Source organism: Hemicordylus capensis, chromosome 11 (assembly GCF_027244095.1).
Source record: "Hemicordylus capensis ecotype Gifberg chromosome 11, rHemCap1.1.pri, whole genome shotgun sequence".
NCBI classification, from domain to species: Eukaryota; Metazoa; Chordata; class Lepidosauria; order Squamata; family Cordylidae; genus Hemicordylus; species Hemicordylus capensis.
In genome coordinates this window covers 15,326,360-15,340,132 of record NC_069667.1, presented here as the reverse complement: position 1 = coordinate 15,340,132, position 13,773 = coordinate 15,326,360, and the positions used below count along the sequence as shown (strand labels likewise).

The following is a 13,773-nucleotide window of genomic DNA, read 5'->3' as shown; positions in this document are numbered from 1 at the left end:
CCCAGAATTTTTTGAAAGGAGTGTTTAGGCAAGAAAGCTGACTACTTTTGAATCTGGGGGGAAGCATCCTACTGTTGAATTGCTGGATGATACAAACTACAGAAGATGGCCATTCAGAGTCAAGATATTGCTAAATACATTTGGATTATCTTGTGTTCTGGAGTTTTGGGGGCTGATATACATGACAATAAAACTGTACATGTTTATGATGTGTAAAAGATCCTGTGTGCTTTCAGGGAAGAAATTTGTATTCTGAAAACAATTTTATGGAGGGTTTTTGGTGTTGTTGATTTTTTTAAAGAGTCTCGCAGGTGAGACAGGAGGCAAGAGTAAACTGCTTGTATTGGTTTTTTTTCTAGGTCCTACAGCCCCTGGCCAGAGCTTGCAGAAGGAGACGGAAAACTGCGGCTTCCCAGGTAAGGCACATGTTAGAACTGAAGTGGAAGAGACTGGAAATTGCAGGATGTGTGGAGTCTTGCTTGGGTTGCCCGATTCTCAGAAAGCAATTCTTTGATGGAGGCGCAGCTTTTTCTTGGGCCTGTCCTGCATCTCCTGTCTGGCAACTTCACTGGATAACCCAAGCTCTAGCATGGTGAGAGGAGAAGGAGGAAATTCTTCTCCCTTGCCCCTTCCTCCACACCATGCATCATTGTAGCCTACGATGTGTTTTCTCTGTACTAAAACAGCACCCCCTTCATTCTTCCACCTTTCCTCATAAGGAAAGTGCTCCAAGGAAGGGTCTGCAAACATCACGCCATGGGCCTCCTTGGGTTGCTTGCAAGTGGGGTCTGGGGGCTTTGGCAGCAGGGCCCAGTGGCTGTTTCACTGCCTGCACTGCCAACACAGCTTGGCTTGCTACACCACGGAGGGCTGGAGCTCACTTGAGTAGCCCACAGGGGCTCCACCTGGCCTTGTAACCTTGCTGCTTCAGGCTCCACAAGGTAGTCTGTCGTCTCCCTGACTTCAGCCCTTGTCCAGAAGTGCAAGCTAGTCAGGGAAGGACAAGCATCCCTCTCCTCCTCCTCTTCCAAAGCCTGCGTTGAAGCAGCAGAAGGCTCTTGCTGTCCACACTGGTGGAGGCCAAAGAGCACAGTTGCCCCTAGCTGGCAACACCCCTCCAGGGCCTCGCGGGCAGAGAGGCTCTTGTGTCAGGAGGGACTGAGCCCAGAACTGCTATCACAGATGGCTCCCTCCGCCCCTTGGCAAGTGGGGTGGGGGAAGAACCCTCTTTCCTCTGGCCTCTGCATCTCCCCAACTCTTCGTCTGCATCTTTATTGTGAACTTTGGGAGGAAAGGTTTCTGCTGGACTCTTCCACCTGTAGCATGTGGCTGTATTGGAAACAGCTAGGGGAAGTGCATTCCACCAGGGCTCCCCGTTGAGGAAGGTGGCTTTTCTTTTCTTTTTTAAGCACAGAGTCAACAGCGCCTTTGGCTCTTGCAGATGCCACACCTGGGTCAGCAGGATCTTGGCTGTGGGCCACTTCTTGCGGCACTGCCGCTCCTCTCTCACGCCCTCTCTTCCCGTCACCGGCTGCGGTGCGCCCCGCCATCTCCACCTGCCTGGCTGGAAAGGCGGAGAAGGGGCTGTCTGGTGGAGCGCACCAGACCCTGGTCCCCACTGAGCGCTTAGTAGGTCAGCTCAGCTTCTGTGGGGCCATCTCTTCTCCTCCCTTCCTGTAATCCTATTAGTATTAGAGAATGGTTCGAGCTATAACAGGAAAAAGCCCCTCTCTTAGCAACACTGCTGACAGCTTGCCTTTTAAATCTTTAATAAGCATTAGCTTCAGCAGCGGCTCAGACCTGCAGGGGAGGAACTCCAGGAGGAAAGGCGGCTACCTGGGCCTGCTGAGTAGCTGCTGGAGCAGAGGGGGTTTGGCTGGGCCAGTTCAGCAGCATGGCAGCAGGGGCCTCAAGATGGCCACTCTGGGCACGGAAGCAGAGGCCTGCCCCCTCCTGGCCTGTGCTTGCTCGCTGGGGCCCAGATCCAGGGGCTCCCTGTTTCCTGCTCTGCTGCTCCTCCTCCTCCTGGTTTGTGATGACCTGGAGAAAGGATAAGCTCATCCCGAGATCCCTGTTGGGAAGCAAGCAGATTAATCCAGGGCTTCTGGAATGGAGGGCTGGCAAGTCTGGGGAAATGCTACGAAGTGCCCCTTTTCTCTGCATTGCAGTGCTGGGAAGGGAGAAGTTGCATGCAGCTGCCGAATTCTGCCTTCTGTGGTACTACGCTAGGGCAGCATGGAGGGTGCAGAGAGCCCCTTGCCCATGCACTTTGGGGAAAGGCTCACTTGGGGTTCAAAGAGCAGGGAGTGGAAAGTGCAGGATTCAGCATCACCCCAGCAGTAGATGCAAAATATCGCCCTCCCTAATAGGGAGGAGAGCTGGTCTTGTGGTAGCAAGCATGACCTATCCCCTTAGCTAAGCAGGGTCCACCCTGGTTGAATATGAATGGGAGAGTAGAAGTATGAGCACTGTAAGATATCCTCCTTAGGGGATGGAGCTGTTCTGGGAAGAGCATCTAGGCTCCAAGTTCCTTCCCTGGCTTCTCCAAGATAGGGCTGAGAGAGACTCCTGCCTGCAACCTTGGAGAAGCCACTGCCAGTCTAGGTAGACAATTCTGAGCGAGATGGACCAACGGTCTGACTCGGTATATGGCAGCTTCCTATGTTCCTATGGCCAAGAGTTCACAGAGTTCACAGAGCCATACCTATCACATCTCTGGCATCCAGGGCCCCACCTTATTACCCACTGCTGATGGGCTGCCCCTCTGATCTCCCCATTACTCTGCAATTACTCCCTTCCCCACTGCTGTGAAAACCAAGAACGTGTTTGTTATTTAGATGAAGTGTGAAACACGCCCACCCACTCATAATTGCACTTCAGTCCGTTAACAACTGTTCACAGGAATGACCATCCTCTTCATGAGCAACAGCAGGCTGGTCCTTCTGGTCCACGCATGTGTGTTGACATGGATGTGCATTGCAAACCAGATGCCCCACCCCCACCCCAGTCAGAGACCCTGTGCTGGGGGGGGGGGGTAGGGGCTCAGGCAACCTTAGTAACCCTCTTAGTAAGAACAGTGAACCAGTCCAACAGGAAACAATTAGGCACCCAATAACAGAAACCAGGCAATTGGGAGAGTCTGGAGTGAATGGGATAATGGACACACATCCAAATAGGGGCCACAGTGTGTGTCAAGAATTAGGTGAATGGTTTTGTGTGATTCGTTTGGGGCAGCTCTGCCCACCTGGGAGAAGCTCCGTGCATGGCCATGATCTCCCTCTGTCCCTCCCTGTAAAGCCCACTGCATCCCCTCGTCAAGGGTGTCCCGGGAAATGGAGTGGCACTGGCCAGTGAAGAGAACCAGTGGCCCAAGGCTGGCTCTAAGGCACTGCTCATGGACGCATCTCAGACGGGGAGCCATGCTCAGCAGCACCGTTTCTCCTTGCCAACTCATTAGCACACAGCCAGAATCCTGACCCATCAGGCTGGTCCCATAATTGGCTGCTAATTTGCTGCACACTGAAATCACCCTATGCCAATTAGCTGGGAATAGGAAGTCCAGCGGGGAGAAGACCTTGCTGGGAGATAGGGAGTGCTGCTGGTATCTGTGCGGTGGTGGTGGTGGTGGGGCTGCCAGTCCTGATGGCCTGATGGGAAAGGGTGAGTGCGGGGGAGCTTGTGCTATGGTGGTGGTGGCGGGGGGGAGAAATGGTCAATTCTGACTGGGGCAACCAGAGGCCAAAGACAGCAGGAGTCGGGTGCCTTTAATAGAACTAGAAGGCAAAGGGCACAGGGCAGAGACTTATAAAGTGGTGCATGTTGTGGAGCAGGGGTCCAAGCACAGGCTTATGACATGTTGAGGCCCTAAGGGATGTCAAGCTTAAAAGGCCACATGGCATCACAAAAAACCCCAACATTATTATTCCAACAAAAGGACCATGAAAATAGAACTAACAAAGCTTGATTTTTACTTGGCAAAGCTGCAATGAAAAACTCCTAATCGAACAAAAAGGGTGATCTTGCAATAAGCCTATTCACATTAGAAATACCTTTAAATGGAAATGAATTAAGCAGAATTTGAAATTTAGTCCTTTAAAAAAAAATTGTTATTCAGAGATCCTCGCATAATGTGAAGCCCTAAGCTGTAGCGTCCTTAGTTTGACTTAGCTTGTGTCTAAATCCGGCATGGAGGGACCCCTGGCAGGAGAGAAAGTGGATCGTGGCTTTTCTCCCTCTCTGCTAATGCTTGAACTCATGGGTCACCCCATATAACAGAGTAACAAAAGAGCAGGCTCAAGCACAGGCAAGTATCTCACCGTTTAATGTATTATTATTTTATGTATGGGAAGCCACCTAATGGCACAGTGGGGAAATGACTTGACTAGCAAGCCAGAGGTTGCTGGTTCGAATCCCCGCTGGTATGTTTCCCAGATTATGGGAAACACCTATATTGGGCAGCAGCGATATAAGAAGGTGCTGAAAGGCATCATCTCAAACTGAGCGGGAGGAGGCAATGGTCAACCCCTCCTGTATTCTACCCAAGAAAACCAGAGGGCTCTGTGAGCGCCAGGAGTCGACACTGACTCGATGGCACACTTTACCATTATTCATGTATGGAATTTGCTGCCACAGCTGGTGATGGCCACTGGGGGGTTAGACACATTCCTGGAGGGCAGGTCGATCAGCCGCTGTCAGCCATGACAAGTGCACAGAACCTCCATCATCAGAGGCAGTCTACCTCTGAATGCCACTTGCTGGGCAGTGACAGAGGGAGAGGGGTATTGTCTTCCTGTCCTGCTTGTGGACTTTCTGGAGGCTTCCTGCCTGGCCTGTTTCCTGTGGGAAACAGGATACTGGACAAGATGGACATGGAGTCTGATGCTCTGTTTTCTCATCCCTGCATAACGTGGTCTGTCTGGTGGGATGAGGGGAGCACCTGCCACACATGTCCTTCCCTCCTAATAGTCCCTCCATCAATGTTCAAGCCCACCTGTTCATATGTAACCTTAATTATGCAACCTGAATTGGCTTCTTTTCCTCTTCTCCTTCCAATCTCTTCCCCCTCCCCCGCTTTTTGATGGGAAGCCATTTTGGCAGAGATCTGCCTAGTTCGTTTTTTAAAAAAATTGTCATAGTGTTTAGCTGAATTTTAAACAGGAAATAAATAACGGCAAGCTGTATTTGGGCAAAATCGCCTCTTCTACACAACTGTTCAAGATGGGACTGAGTCAAAAGGGGGCCTCTTTTTTTTTTTTTTTTTTGTAAAAAGGTTTAGCCGTGGCAAAAGGCACTCCCTTTGCCAGTTTTACAGTGGGAGGGCAAAAAAAAGGGGGCAAAAGTATTTGTCCATTCAGAGTGAAGGCAGTGATGGTCCATGAGGCACTGCCCTTACTCTCAATTGTCTCTGTGCTATTGTTACGCAGCCATATATGATTAGCTGTGTAGCACTTTGAGGGATGTTTATTTCCCCTCTGCCTTTTCTTTGGGCATACACTGCCCTGTCTTTGCAATGATTGCCATATCTACAAATACCTATTGCCTCACCCACAAATACTGGCTCACAAATTTATATATATTTTTCCCTGATGTGTGCATTTGCATCAAACTAGCACATGATGGCAGCTAGTCCTCCATTTCTGCTGACTGACACTTTGGGAGTTTTGCAACATCAGGTGCCAAGATTAAGGTCCTTCATTTCTAACCTTGCCCTGGTGCACTCTGGGTAATTTTGCCTCCTGCTTTGAAGTCCTGAGATAGTGCATATTATTAGGATTTTTGCAAGTGTTCCTGACCTCCTAAAGAACAAGCTGGCTGCAGATGTGGGAAGATTTTTGCTCCACTTTGATGTGAATGAAAAGCCTCTTTAAAAATGTCACCTCAGGGGCGTTTGTGTTCATATATGCTGACGCTCCGTGGGACAATTCTCAGAGGGAGAAGGAGATGGAGATTCATCCTCCCTGTGCATGCTTTTTTTTTTTTTTTTAGCAGAATTGCCTACTACAGCACAGTTCTTGGCTGGTCCAGAGCTGTTTCACTCATCAGGAGATCCTGCAGGAAAGATAGTCCCCTGTAGGGATTCGCCCTATAATGCTAGTGTGAAGTGCTATTAAAGTAAAGGTAAAGTGTGCCGTCGAGTTGGTATCGACTCCTGGCGCCCACAAGAGCCCTGTGGTTTTCTTTGGTAGAATACAGGTGAGGTTTACCATTCCCATCTCCCATGCAGTATGAGATGATGCCTTTCAGCATCTTCCTATCTTCCATTTCCTTGCTGCGCCATTAGGTGGCTCTTCTGCACATGTGTAAATAATTGCATGGTGCCCCATTCCAAGGTGGGGCCTATGGGGTCCCCAGTGTCAGTCTGGCGAGGAGAGCAGCTGCAATTCCAGCAAGGAACTAAGCAGAGGAAGAAGACCAGTTCAGAGCAGATCAATATGACTGATTTCCAAAAGGGACCTGAGCTCAGAGAAATTTGGCTGAGGATTTCTTTCCCAAATTAGTTTCAGCTCAGATAGGATCCAAGAGTCTCACTGTTGTTTCTCTGTCTGGCTCTGGCTGTTCTAGGAAGCTTGTGGCTCAGCGTGGCGGCTCCTGCACCCACAGAACTGGAGCAAAATATCCGAAAGCACCTCACCTCCTCCTCGGAGCCCATCCTGGACATCAAAACAGAAGCTGCAGCTGTCCTTCCAGGTGAGATGGCTTATCTCAGGGGGCTTCTTGTCCACTTGCAGGGAGGACCTGATGCCCAAAGAGATGCCTGGCTACAGCTCCCAGGCCTGTGCCACCAGAAGAACTCACCTGTGATACAGGTGATAGTGGCAAGGTAGTCATCTGAAGCCGCCTTCTGCCAAGTCATGACCTTGGCCCATCTAGCTCCGTATCATCCTCTACACTGACTGGCAGCAGCTCTCCAAGGTTTCAGGCAGAGGTCTTTCCTGAAGATGCTGCCAGAGGCGGATTAAGCTTTTTACCGCCCGTAGACAAGAAGCCTTTTGCTGCCCCTTTACCTTTAAACAAAAAGGGTTTGCCTTTTTTTTGTTTTTTTTGGCTACTTTTTGGCTACTTTCCCCCTCCAGGGTCCCAGCAGGGACACCAATGCCCTGGCTTTCTACATTGGAAATAATGTGCAGCTCTTGCTATTCCAAGTGTGTATTACGATTCTTCCTGGAATCATAGGAAGCTGCATTATGCTGAGTCTGACCATTGTTCCATCTAGCTCAATATTGTCTACACCGACTGGCTGTGGACAATAGTGGCCATGGTTTCAGGCAGAAATCTCTCGCAGCTGATCCTGGAGATGCTGCCCGGGATTGAACCTGGGACCTTCAGCATGCAAGACCTATAGCGGACTAGTGTCAGGACATCCTAAAATGAATGTCAGAGAATGCCCACTGAAATGCGCTGCTCCTTTCCAAATGGCCGTGGAGTGCACTGAATTTCCGAATGGCCAATGGCCATTCGGAAATTCCACACATCCTGATGGCCATTTGGAAGGAACCAGTGCATTTCAGTGGGCATTCTCTGACATCCATTCTAGTCTACATGATCCTTGACTTCTTGTAACAGACCCCCCCTCCCCATTATTGTATCTGTCTAGGTGAGGGGTGTGGCCATTGGGATGGGTGTGGCTGTCATGGTGGGTGTGGCTACGGGGGCTGCACTTCCGAATTTTTGACTACATCACTAATCAGGGGAGGTTGTCTTTCTCCCATTTCCACCCTCTTCAGCACATCTTGGCAGTTGTCTCTGCTTCCTTTTAGACATAAAAGGCCCTCCCGAAGAAGACTGCAGTTATCACCCAATCCTCGCGTTGTTCTCCTTTCCTAATTGAAACTCCTGGTCCTTTCCTTTGCTGGTGATAAGAGCTGCTCTTTGATTTTAATTCTGCCCAACTGTGCCTGGTTTGCCTCTTGGCCCTTGTTGTTTCTGATGATCTTGAGCATCAGAAAAGCCCCTGACACGTCCCACTGACAGTGAAGGACAAGCCAAGTGGCACAGGTAATGCAGGCAGTGATTGAAATGCAGCCTCGCTCCTTCCTTCAAGGACTCTGGCTTTTGGAGTCTCAGTGCTGCATGTTGCTGAGGAAAAGCCAGGGGTGTGTTGCGTGGATGCTGGATCGCCTTGGCCGGTGCCACTCCCCTCTTGGAGGCAGGAGTTAAAGGAGTCACTCTGGCTGTGCTCTGGCTGATTTAGCTCAAAAACAGGGCTGCGTGGCCCGGTTTGGGAGCTAAATCAGCCCCTCATGTCTGATGTCAGACATAGGGTGTGTGTCTGGAGTGCAAGATGGCGGCCTGGGTTCTTTCAACCCATCCACTCGATGGTGGCTCTACCCCTGTTGTGGGCATACTCCGTCCTGCAAAGCCAGCCAGAGAGCAATGTGTCTGAGGAGGATGCTGGTCCCATGCCTCTTGCCAGCTGCCTAACTCACAGTGGGAAGCTGCAGGGAATGGTATGCCCTGCCCACCCCATCCTGGGGTAAGAACATAAGAACAGCCCTGCTGGATCAGGCGGCCCAAGGCCTATCTAGACCAGCATCCTGTTTCACACAGTGGCCCACCAGATGCCTCTGAGAAGCCCACAGGCAAGAGGTGAGGGCATGCCCTCTCTCCTACTGCTACTCCCCTGCAACCAGAGGTGCTCTTAGCCCTGGACTTCGGTTCCAAAGTCCAGGGCCTCCACACCCCCTGCGGGCCCACAAATGCTCTTTAGTCTGTCCTGAGTGACGAGTGGTTTGTGCCCTCAAGAACCTATGTGTTAAAAAATGATGCTTAAATGAGGTTAAGTTAAAGGAGATCCCAGGAAAGCATAGAGTCACCCCCGTTTCATCACACGGAGTCAGACCATTGGTCTATCTAGCGCAGTATTGTCTATGCAGACAAGGTTACAGGCTGTAGTCTCTCTCAGCCCAATCTTATCGACGCTGCCAGGGAGGGAACTTGGAACCTTCTTACAGTGCCCACACGGGTAGTCTCCCATTCAAATGCAAACCAGGGAAGACCTGCTTAGCAAAGAGGACCATTCATGCTTGCTACCACAAGACCAACTCTCCTCCTTCAGAGGCTGCCCCCTACTCTGTGGTGAAACCCCCAGCACAGCACCCCTCCTGTGGCTGTTGCTGGTGTCTATCTTATATTCCTTTTTAGTGAGCCCTTTGGGGACAGGGATCCATTTTATTTGTTTGTTATTTCTCTGTGTAAGCCACTTTGGAAACTTTTGTTGAAAGGTGGTATGTAAATATATAAGTTGTTGTTGTTGTTGATAAAGCACTCTGGGGGGATTGCTGAATGTAGTCAAGCATGCTCGGAGGAGCTGCTGTGGCTGCCTGTTCTCGCATAGGGGCTGATGGGAGTGTGGCTGGAAGTGTGAAGGCAGCACGAAGGCTGCCAGGATTTCCACCAGAGTCTTGGAGGCTCTAATGGCTCCTGCAGTCCACTCCCCTGCCCAAGAACCACTAACTGGAATTCCGTATGGGCTGTACCACAGCAATCCAGCAGCAAAAGGTGATCAACTGCCAGGCTCACACGCCAGGATCGGGTGAGGCAGGCTAACCCCTGGGGGCAGAAAAGCAGCCACGAAAATCCAGCCGAAATTTAACATTTTTAGCCACCAGTAACCCTTGTTTTAACTCACCCTGGTCCCCCATTTTGGGATATGGACCTTCACTTCTGTACGTCCTAAGATCTTCTCGCTAATGTTCAGCTGTAGCCACAGTGATCTTAAAAGCAAAACATCAAGCGACACAGTACAAAATAGGCTCAGTGTTGCAAAATATCAGAGCCAGCTCAATCCAAACCTCACTTCACCGGGATGGAAAAATGGTTGTGTGAATCACTACTCAACCCTAAACCTCTGCCTAATCATGTTAGGGAAGGCAAGCATGTCATTTTCTCGCACAAAAGCATCCCTCTGCCCTGCCAAGTCTAACTGCATAATCTCCCAGGGATATTTGTGCGGCTGAAAAGGCCAGGTGCTGTTGGACACCATCATTCCGTTTGAGGACTAGCATTAAGCAACAATGTCACTTGCTGCTTTTCTAAAATAATAACTGTAGGAAAAGAATGCAGCAATGAACAGACAAAGCGGGCTCTTTATCCTGGAAAGGAATCCCGCTGAACCTCATTGCAGCCGGTCCTCTGGTCATGAGTCAAACCAGGGCAGGCACTTCTCAGCCAAGGAGAAATTGCCATAGCAGCACCCTGGCAAAACAGAGGGAAAGGAACCCACCCGTGACGAAAGCGAGAATGTATTAAGAGATCATCTGTTGCAATAAAACAACTGAAAATATATACTAATGACCAATGAGACAAGGGTAAGAAAATTAATAGCTAAACCATGAGAGACAACTCATAATGAAACATAAATGATAATGGTTAAACATGAATAATGGTCAAAACCATCTAGTGGAGATACTCCTTTTTTTCAGCTATTTTTTGATGTTAGCCAGTTAGGGACAGTCAGCTTACAGCCCTGCCGATCTCATTCAGTTCTTAAGCAGCCCACATTTGCCTTGTTTAGGAATATCTCCATTAGATGGTTTTGACCATTATTCATGTTTAACCATTATCATTTATGTTTCATTATGAGTTGTCTCTCATGGTTTAGCTATTAATTTTCTTACCCTTGTCTCATTGGTCATTAGTATATATTTTCAGTTGTTTTATGGTAACAGATGATCTCTTAATACATTCTCGCTTTCGTCACGGGTGGGTTCCTTTCCCTCTGTTTTGCCAGGGTGCTGCCATGGCAATTAATGGCAACTAATGTCCATGGCAACTAATGTCCATGGCAACTAATGGCAACTAATGTCCATGGTCATTAGTATATATTTTCAGTTGTTTTATTGCAACATATGATCTCTTAATACATTCTCGCTCTAGTCACGGGTGGGTTCCTTTCCCTCTGTTTTGCTTAGTTGTAGCCTCGTGACCGCCCTCGCCTTTGTCCATGGCAGCAACCTGGATAGTGGAGTTGGCCAGTGGCTTCTGCTGGCCCCACAGGAGCTGACAGGGCTTTGGGGACAGAGTCTGTTGGGAATATGGATGGAAGGAAAGCGTTTCCCTCCAGCTCTGCCCTCGCCCCTTTTTTCATTCTGCAAACTCTTTAAAGAGGGTAGGCAGCAGCTGTGTGCTGAATACAGTTTGACTTTCTCCTCTGCAGTTCTTTTCAGACTTGCTAAAAGAAGCCAGCTCTTCAGGCCCCCAGAGGACCTTGGGCTTGTTCCCAAATCTTCAGTGCCACAGAACAGCCCTGGGCAGAGACAAGCGCCAATCAATCTGAGCTTTTCTCTGCCACGCTGAAGTGGCCACTTAATCAACTGGAATGACTCCCAAGGATTCCTGCTGCTCCCAATGATGGCGGCAATCCTTCTGCCATCTAGCGGCAATGTTATGGCAGGATGGAACTCAGGACCACTCACAGCAAAGGGGGAATGAGCATGTGGGAGTCAGCCAGCTGCTTGGTGCATGCAAAATGGTAATGCTTGAGTTGATTCATGGGGCGAATGCTGAGGTTTCAAAACTCAAGTTTCTCCCTTGACCGCTCCCCTTTTCCAGGGTTGGCCTATGAGCTGCTGCTTGGGGAAGGGGTCACGATGACAGAGTAGAGCTGATGGAGGGAGTTTTGGGCAGGCAAACAGGCATTGCATTGCTAGTCCTGGACATCTGAACAGACTTGTTGTCATTGTGCCTGAAGCCCCGGGGTGATCTGAGAGGGCCCAGAGATGGAGTGCAGGGATTCCCAGATGTTGTTGGCTCCAACTCCCAGCATCCTCAGCTGCAATGACCTTTGGCTGGGAATTATGGGAGCTGTAGTCAACAACCTCTGGGAATCCCTGTTACAGGGAATACTGCTTGGGTCCCTTAATATTGTAGACTTCTGGGACAGGGGCTGTTTGAGGAGGCACCCTTTGGTGGTTCTGCAGAGGATGCAGGGGTCCTGTTTCTTCCTTCTATCTATCTATCTATCTATCTATCTATCTATCTATCTATCTATCATATTTTTATACTACCCCCCAACTTGCATCTCCGGGCAATGTACAACAACAGAAAGCAAATAAAACAAAAATCAAAACATTAAAACCATTTGAAACCACGATTTTCATTTAAAAGCTTGGGTGAATAAATGTGTCTTTAAGGACTTTTAAGAAGCTGTCAGAGATGGGGAGGCTTTTGAGAGGTCTTGTGAGGTTCAGAGTCTGGGCTCAGGTGGCTACTAACCTGGGTCTCCTGTTCTTTCCTCCAGTGGCTGGAGCTTCAGTGAGCACTGTTGAGATCCGTCCACTGGCAGCCATGGAGTGTGCTCCTGTCGCTGCTGTGGAGAGCTCCCCCATCGTCACAACTGTGAGCGCCCCCGTAACAACACAAGGGGCATGCCGAAGCCCAGAGGCCTGCAAGGATCCGAGCTCTGATTTATCCACCGGGGGCTGCTGTGACCCAGATATGGTCCTGCCTCCTCCACCTGATAAAGGCCCCCCTTCAGAAGCGGGATCTTTGGCCTCCCTGCCCTGGCCAGAAGCCCCGGAAGAGTGTGGCCCCCAGAGACCCAACACCTTGGACCTTTCCAAGCCCCTCAAGAAGCTGGAAGAGGTCAAGCAGGCAGGGCAGAGGAGGAACAGTGACCACACCAGCATCAAGGAGAACGGGTTCGAGAGCTGCCCGGCGGCAGTACCACGCGTCAGTGAGGAGAGGAGAGCTCTCCAGTCCGAGCTGGGGAAATGCATTGCAGACTTCCAGAAGATCAAGATCCCGGTCTCTTTCCCCAACAAGAAGCGCCAGTGGCAACATGAGCTGCTGAAGAAATACCAGCTCTGAGGGATGGAGAACTTCCTGGAGCTGAGATATGTCCCACTGAGGGGGTGGGCCGAGGGTCTCCAGCATGCCCTCCGAGCACCCTGGCCCTTTGCCTCTGAGCAGGGTGAGGGGAAAGAGGGACTCAAAGGGGCAGCCATGGTGGACTCAGTTGACTTGGAGATGCAGGGCCCCCTTTGGACTGAAGGGAATCCTGGGGGGAACTCATTGGGGCTTCTTTGGGGGGCATCTGGTTGTCACTGTAGGATGAAGCTGGAAATGCAAATGAGCACCACGCCACCCCGTTTGATCCAGCAAGGCTTTTCTGATGTCCTCATTAAAAAGAGGATAAAATTGGAGGAGGAGGAGGAGGAGGAGGAGGAGGAGGAGGAGGAGGAGGAGGAGGAGGAGGAGGAGGAGGAGACCATCTATCACTTGCCAGCAACCATGATAGCTAAATTTAACTTCCAGAGTCAGAGGCAGTATACCCCTAAGTATTAGATACTGGAGGGGAATAACAGTGAACACAGGAACATAGGAAGCTGCCATATACTGAGTCAGACCATTGGTCCATCTATCACAATATTGTCTACACAGACTGGCAGAGGCTTCTCCAAGGTTGCAGGCAGGAATCTCTCTCAGCCCTCTGCCTGCATATGCTTTATAACCCTGTGGGTTACCAAATCCTTGTGTGTAAATCTTTGTAGATATATGATGTACAAACAACCACTTTGTCTATAATTGTGCTTTGGTAACGTACTGTATGCTTTGGTAGTTTGTTGGTTCAATTAAAAAAAATCTTGTCCTATTAAAAAAAAAAAATCTTGTCCTATCTTGGAGTTTCTGCCAGGGAGGGAACTTGAAACCTTCTGCTCTTCCCAGAGCAGCTCCATCCCCTAAGAGGAATTTCTTACAGTGCTCACACATCAAGTCTCCCATTCATAAGCAACCAGGGTAGACCCTGCTTAGCTAAGGGGACAAGTCATGCTT

The 13,773-nt window shown here is 49.8% G+C and overlaps 1 protein-coding gene across 1 annotated transcript; it reads left to right on the top strand.

The window, feature by feature from the left end:
• Window positions 1-303: 303 nt before the first annotated feature.
• Window positions 304-13,098, top strand: LOC128335642 (BTB/POZ domain-containing protein KCTD16-like). Its single transcript, XM_053274244.1, has 3 exons — window positions 304-416; window positions 6,562-6,687; window positions 12,239-13,098. The coding sequence occupies exon 3, from the start codon at window positions 12,286-12,288 to the stop codon at window positions 12,805-12,807; it is 522 nt and encodes a 173-aa protein (XP_053130219.1). The 5' UTR covers window positions 304-416; window positions 6,562-6,687; window positions 12,239-12,285; the 3' UTR covers window positions 12,808-13,098.
• The last annotated feature ends 675 nt before the right edge of the window (window positions 13,099-13,773 follow it).

Excerpts from the sequence above, each read along its gene's own strand:
- LOC128335642 (XM_053274244.1), top strand. The coding sequence starts at position 12,286 with ATGGAGTGTGCTCCTGTCGCTGCTGTGGAGAGCTCCCCCATCGTCACA.